General features: G+C 40.0%; 1 protein-coding gene across 1 annotated transcript in view; it reads left to right on the forward strand.

Annotated features, from left to right (window-relative positions):
- IPO8 (importin 8) overlaps window positions 1-4,965 on the forward strand; it is a 71,494-nt gene extending 66,529 nt beyond the window's left edge. The window contains exons 23-25 of the mRNA XM_012641020.1: window positions 181-384; window positions 3,105-3,221; window positions 4,464-4,965. Coding sequence (XP_012496474.1) covers window positions 181-384; window positions 3,105-3,221; window positions 4,464-4,561 — 419 coding nt within the window. The 3' untranslated portion in view covers window positions 4,562-4,965. The remainder of the gene's footprint in view (window positions 1-180; window positions 385-3,104; window positions 3,222-4,463) is intronic.
- The last annotated feature ends 2,373 nt before the right edge of the window (window positions 4,966-7,338 follow it).

A 7,338-nucleotide genomic window follows, 5' to 3' on the forward strand; every position in this document is an offset into this window, starting at 1 on the left:
TTGCTCAGGCTGGTCTCGAACTCCTGAGCTCAAACAATCCGCCCGCCTCGGCCTCCCAGAGTGCTAGGATTACAGGCATGAGCTACCGCGCCTGGCCTATTTTATAATCTTTTTTTAATGAAATTTTATATTTTGTCCTTATATGTTTTGATTCCTTTTAAATCATGAATGGATTCACAGAGGAGATTTCGAGTGATGAAGAGGAGACGAATGTAAATGCCCAAGCAATGCAGTCAAATAATGGAAGAGGTGAAGACGAGGAGGAAGATGATGATGACTGGGATGAAGAAGTATTGGAAGAAACTGCCCTTGAGGGATTCAGCACTCCACTTGACCTTGACAGTAGTGTGGATGAATATCAGTTTTTTACACAAGCTCTGCTAAGTATGTCTTTCCTCTCTGAATCTTCACGTATTTTTCCTAAATTCTTTCTTCATTTCTTCCTGTTAGAAGTTGTTTTGGGATATGCCCCAAATTGGTCTAGGTTCTTTTTTTGAATTTTATTTGTTCTTTATTATAGAAATCCCCAAACATATATGAAATGAGAGTGATTAAAATAATGCAACACCTATCACCCAATCCTAGCAACCTTCATCATTGTAAAGTAGCAGGGTGAGCTTATAGATTATCCTCACAAAAGTAATTTTGAGCAAGAATATCTGCATATATTTTTTATTCTCTAGGTATGAATGGACAAGCATTTTTACAGAAAAGAATGAAAAACTTCAGGCATATCTTGCTTAAAAATCGTGGCCATAAATTTATTAGTAATTCATAGCCCCTGTGGGAAGGAACTGCTGTTGTGACTTTTTGCTACATAAGCAATTTGCCAATTTTGTACAGCAAGGGAAACTGTAAATACAGTTAAAAGACTCATAAATGATTGAGAGAAAATATTTGCCACATACACTATTACAGGTTTAATGTACACAGTGTACAAAGGCCATCTACAAATGGATAGGACCAGTAACCCAGTATAAAAATGGGACATGTAAATAGAAAATTTACAGAATAAAAATAAATAAAAAGCCAATGAAAATATTTAGGAAATTATTAACCAAAGAATTATTCAGAATCCCATTAATATAGATTATTTGTTTTATGGTTAGATAGTATTATAGTATTTCTACAGTGATACCATAATTTATTTCAACTGTTGGGTGTTTAAAATTATTTCCAACTTTTTGCTATTATAAACAATATTAAAGTAAACATTGTGTATAAAATATCATTACTAACAAGGCAAGTGTTGCTACAAATACCATTAATGATGAAAAAAACACCCTCATGTTTTTATTGAAATTTAGCAGGAATTAGAGGCAGAGAGCATAGGGAATGATATTCTAAAACATGGAGACAATATCAGCATACGGAGGGTGTGCTCTTAGGCAGTTGTTGCTGGACATGGGTGTGTGTCACAGTCACCAAGGAAGCTTTTAGATCTTGGGTGGGATCTCAGGAAATGTATTTTAAAGATGCTCAAGTCAACGTTAGGCAGCCAGCTTGGGACCAGCATGTAGGATCCACTACTCAAAGTCTCTATGAAGGTATCCGGTTGGACTGGATTGTAGTAACCTTGAATTCTAGACTGAGGAGATCTTTATCCATTGCCCCCTGGAGTAGTGTTGAAAGTTGTTCCATGAGAGGGCGACCTTGGGGATGTGGTGGTTCACATCAGGGGAGTTACCAGGTGATGGATAATGTGCAGAAAGAGCTGAAGGGGGCGAGATGCAGGAACCAAGCATGAGATGATCCCTTTATTAACTTAGGAGTATAAGGGACCTGGAGTCGGAGGGTGGCATTTGATGGAAAGAAGCACATAGATGAAAGACATAAAGAAGCAGAGGGGCCAGACACAGTGGTTTATGTTTGTAATCCCAGCACTTTGGGAGGGGGAAGAAGGAGGATTGCTCGCTTGAGGCCATGAGTTCAAGACCAGCCTGGGCAACATGGCAAGACCCCATGTGAACAAAAAATTAAAAAAAAATTAGCCAGGCATGGTGGCATGCACCTGTAGTCCCAGCTACTTGGGAGGATAAGACAGGAGGATTGCTGGAGCCTAGGAGTTTGAGGTTGCAGTGAACTATTATTTGGCCTGGGTAATAGAGTGACACCCTGTCCAAAAAAAAAAATTAAAAGTTTGTGTGTGGAGAAGGGGCATGGTCAAAGATGTTAAGGATTTACAGTGGGTGACTGGGGGACTAATAGAACTGGTGAGGGACATGAGATAAAGAGGGTTTGGGAGGAAAATAACAAATTTGGTTTTATAATAAGTTGTGCTGTTGGAGGTGCAGTATTCAAATGGAGCAGTCCAGTAGGCTTAGGGGAAAGTTTTGCCTAAATGTACAGATTTGAGTCCTTGGTGTAGGAGCAATGCTGAAGCTGTAAGTAGTATTAAAATTCCAGGCCGGGTGCGGTGGCTCCCGCCTGTAATCCTAGCACTCTGGGAGGCCAAGGCGGGCGGATTGTTTGAGCTCAGGAGTTCGAGACCAGCCTGAGCAAGAGCGAGACCCCGTCTCTACTGAAAAAAAAAATAGGAAGAAATTATCTGGATAACTAAAAATATATAGAAAAAATTAGCCGGGCATGGTGGCTCATGCCTGTAGTCCCAGCTACTTGGGAGGCTGAGGCAGTAGGATCGCTTGAGCCCAGGAGTTTGAGGTTGCTGTGAGCTAGGCTGATGCCACGGCACTCACTCTAGCCCGGGCAACAGAGTGAGACTCTGTCTCAAAAAAAGAAAAAAAAAAAAAAAAATTCCAGAGGAAAATGGTTATAAGAGAGTAGAGGTGTTTACCAAGATCCAGATTTTTAGGGAACATCTATAGAGAGAAGACAGTGAAGGAGGCAGAGAACTAGGCAAAGCAGAGATTCACCATGTCCTAACCTTCCTTTGACACCACATGTAGTTGGGTGCTAAGTGGGTGCTCAGAGATAATCCTTTGTTGGATTATCTTGTGTTCCTTATAGTATTGTACTCTTCATTTCTTACTGCCTGTGATAATTTCATTGTAATTTGATCATGTTACCAGTTCTCTGAAATAATAATAGTCACTATACTCTCCTATCTTTTCTTCCTCCCCCTTTTAACCCCCAAAATGCAACAGGTGTGCAAAGTCGGGATGCTGCCTGGTACCAGTTGCTGATGGCACCACTCAGTGAAGATCAGAGGAGCGCACTGCAGGAGGTGTACACCCTGGCAGAGCACCGGAGGACAGTGGCAGGTCAGCTGGAATTACCTCCCGCTTGGATGCATGTGTCAGTACCAATAGTCATTCTTACTTGATGAGCTAGGGTTGTCTAAATATTGCTTTTAAAATTGTTAGAGAACAGCCCTTCAAGATAATAAGGAATTGTCATTACTGTAGAATTATTATTATTTTTTTCCTTAAGACACGGCATCTCCACTGTTGCCCAGGCAGTGGTGCGATCATAACTCACTGCAGTCTTGAACTCCTGACTCAAGTGATTCTCCTGCCTCAGCGTCCCAAGTAGCTAGGACTGCAGGCACATGCCACCACACCTGGACAATTTTTAAGATTTTTTGTAGAGGTGGGGTCTTGCTATGTTGGCTGGTCTTGAACTCCTGGCCTCCAGTGATCCTCTTGCCTTGGCCTCCCAAAGTGCTGGGATTACAGGTGTGAGCCACTGCGACTGGCCTGATGATTCTTTTTAATCACTCGTGATATCTTAGCTCTGCAAAAACCTGTGCATTAACATGTGTCTGCTAGTGGTGTTCTCATTCACATCCTTATCGTATTTTGGAGCCAAAGGTACAAAGTAAGGGTGGGGATGCCTCTTACTGAGGAAGACTTAATTAGCTGGATCATCCACCTAAGCATCTCAGCCACAGGTAGACCAAAGGGACATAATGAGTTCTTGCGAGGAGGTCGTGTTCCTGGACATGAAGTGCTCCCCATTCCTATTTGTTGGGCTTTATGGGTTATTGATTCTTGTTGATTTTCAGCTTTTAAACTGGAGAAATTATTTTATGTTGATTATTATGGCCATTCCTAGATTATTAATGGAAAAGATTTTGTAGTTACAAAAATATTTTAGTAGGAAATATCATACACTAGGCATCTAGAGTTTAGAACTCCGGTTCTTCTGCCTGGACTTAGATTTTCAGTACTACACACAGATCGTGCCTCCTAATGTGAGAAATCTGGGTGCCCTTTCAGCAGTAGAGACTGTGAAGCTAGTGGAATACAACTTTTGAGACTGGTTTTCATTTCATTCGTTTTTTGCAGAGTTTTTCCATGATACTTAACGTAATTACTTATTGACATGGGTCTGTTAAAGGCTGACATTCAATTTGGCAGAATAAGTAATACCACAAGTCACATTCCTTCAGAGTTCTAAGTATATAAAGAATTTGCACCTTTGATATTATCTCTAACTTTGTCACCTTAAGTACTCTTTTTTTCCCCTCTCCCCCCCAACCCCTTTCTTTTGGAAAATGCTAGAGGCAAAGAAGAAGATTGAACAACAAGGAGGCTTCACATTTGAAAACAAAGGCGTCCTCTCTGCATTTAACTTTGGGACTGTGCCCAGCAACAACTGAAGGAGGGAACATGAGCTGACCAGAGATCATTGCCACATTTTATTTCACAAGAGGAGCGTGAGGGTCAAGACGGGAGAAGTGAGAGGCTGCTTTTGAGGGCCCTCCTGCTGTGCTAGCTCCCATCTGGCATTAGGCAGCACCTTTCTCCACTCTCCCTTTCCCCTTTGACCTTTCTCACCCTGAAATCTAGATATTTGATTAATAAACAGCTACTGTAATGTATGAAATGAAAGAAAAACAGAATCATTGGATTGAAGAGGACAAACCATATGCTTCAAAGGCTGCGTGCCCAAGGTGGTTTTAGAGGATTCGATCAATTTGCACGTCTCAGGTTTTTGCCATGCAGAATCCATGGATTTATGCGGATAACAGTGCCTTCTGTTGTACATGAATTATCAGAAAAATTTTTTTGGAGTGCATTGCAATTTTTTTTAAAGCATAAAACATATTTCTAGATATAATGTAAACCTTGGTTATATGTCGACTTATTCTGCATTTTACTCTGTGAATTTACTGTTAGACAGTTAGCTGCGAGTCACTCTGGTTTCAAAAACATCACTGCTCCCTTTGCTCACCCTGCTGCTGGGGGCCTGCGTCAGGGGTTGTGAAACATGCACTGGCTCTGGTTTTTTATAAGATGTTTTGTGGCTTCCTTAAGAAGTGTCTTATTCCCTCTTCCATCATATTTTTCTGCCTTGAAAGGGGCGATATTTCTTTTGGGGTCAAGAAATACGCATATCAGTTTCATTCATAACCTTGTAAGTTATGAGTGGTCCTGCCAACAGTTTCTTGGCAACAAGTGGCAGGGGCTCTTTAGTCACTGGAGTTAACAGTAAGTCTGACTGTATTCTGAATCACATACTTAATTATGCAGTTAATTCATAGTTATACCTAAAGCACATTGAACTTCTAAGGGAAAGGTGCTACATAGGCACACTGTCTTTCTTGATGGGGGCTTGCATTTTCAATAACTTATCATTCCAGCTGTGTTGGACCAGGGTCCAAAGCATTTTATAATGATTTTTTTATAATCTAGGAAAAAGACCCAAACAAATCTAACTTTCTGCTTTCTCACACATTTGAATTTTCTCCTGCCTAATTTTTTCTAGTCTTTATTATAGCTCAGTTTGACAACTTAAGTTTTTGAAGGGTTGTGTAGACTCCACATTAAAGAAGAAGAAAATTTTTTTCAAGGATTGGGTCAGCTGCACTCTTAGATGGGGTATGAATGTAAGATAGCCTATAGATAATATTGCAAATGGACATTACAATTTTTCTGAACTGGTTCAAGACCAGAACACGGATCACAGTGTTTTTGTTCAGTGAAATGAAATTGTATCTTCAGAATTTAACATATTACTGAATGTGATACAGCTTTTCATCATTTTTATGAAATGGAAAATTCAGAAATTCACAGCTTAAATTTCCCATCAGTGACTGGAGGAATTTTTTTCAGGTGCTTCATATATTGCCATCCCTATTCATATATTAACTTTTTAGAATTTTAGATTAAGTAATTTTTACAGAAGTAGCCTGAAAAATCATGAGTTTTGGAGCTAAATGACCCCCTGCTTTCCTCTGTCCTTCCCTTCACAAGGCATTGAAGCTGAATGTGCCAACGGCAGTCAGAAGAGAAAGATGGCATTGGGGGAAATTTTAGAGAGCTTTGAAACTCTTTTTATTCTCCTCATATTAATTTTAACATAAATAGTATGCCTTCACACTGGATTATAAAAGGCATCTGATTTTAGAGATTTTATTTTGTGATGTTTGTCTTCTACAGTATTAAAGGGAAAGAAGTATTAATGTGCATCACCCTATCTTGTTTTTGAAGCCAGGGTAGTTGTATGATTTTGTTACCAGCAGTGCTAACCTGAATGTGACCCGGTTACTTTGGAAATGCAGGAACTTACATGAATGTACTGTACAATAAAATGCGGGCTGATTCCCAAGATTCTGAAGTCTTCTGTGTGAAATGTTTTCTGAAATATGAAGGTGCCTTAGGCAGGCGATAAAGCCCATCAGTATGTTTCCCTGATTTCTGGGGACCTGGAGCAAGGTGACTGTTGGTCTGGGAGGGTAACAAGGTCTCATCAGGAACAGCTAAAGCATGGGGAGAATGGTAGGAGCCAGAGCCCATCTCAAACCAGGGTGTCCAACAAGAGTGATGGGCTCTGAAAAGGCTACAGTGTTCAGCCACTTAAGGACCTTGGAGGAAAGGGAAAAGTCACTGAAATGGAGCCATTTTCTGAAGGGCTACTATCAAATTAGGAGTGGTGAAAACTGAACTGGTAAATGCTGGCCTTCTGATTCTCAATACAGTCATGTGTTGCTTAATGGATACATTTTGAGAAATGCTATTTTTAGGCAATTGTCATACAAATGTCATAGAGTGTGCATATGTGAACCTAGATGGGATAGCCCACTACACAGCTAGGCTGTATGGTATAGCCTATTGTTCCTAGGCTATAAACCTTTACAGCATGTTACTGTACTGAATGCTGTCGGTAATTGTAACACAATGGTAAGTATTTGTGTATCAAAACATATCTAAACATAAAATGCAATAAAAATACAGTATAAAAAGTAAAAAAATGGTACATCTGTATAGGGCACTTAACATGATGGAGCTTACCGGACTTGGAATTGCTGTGGGTGAGTCAGTGGTGAGTGAATGTGAAGGTCTGGGACACTACACTATTGCAAACTTCATAAATACTGTTCACTTAGGCTATACTATGTTTATAAAAATATTTTTAATAAACTAACCATAGCTG

This window comes from Propithecus coquereli, unplaced genomic scaffold (assembly GCF_000956105.1).
Source record: "Propithecus coquereli isolate 6110/MARCELLA unplaced genomic scaffold, Pcoq_1.0 Scaffold16, whole genome shotgun sequence".
NCBI lineage: Eukaryota > Metazoa > Chordata > Mammalia > Primates > Indriidae > Propithecus > Propithecus coquereli.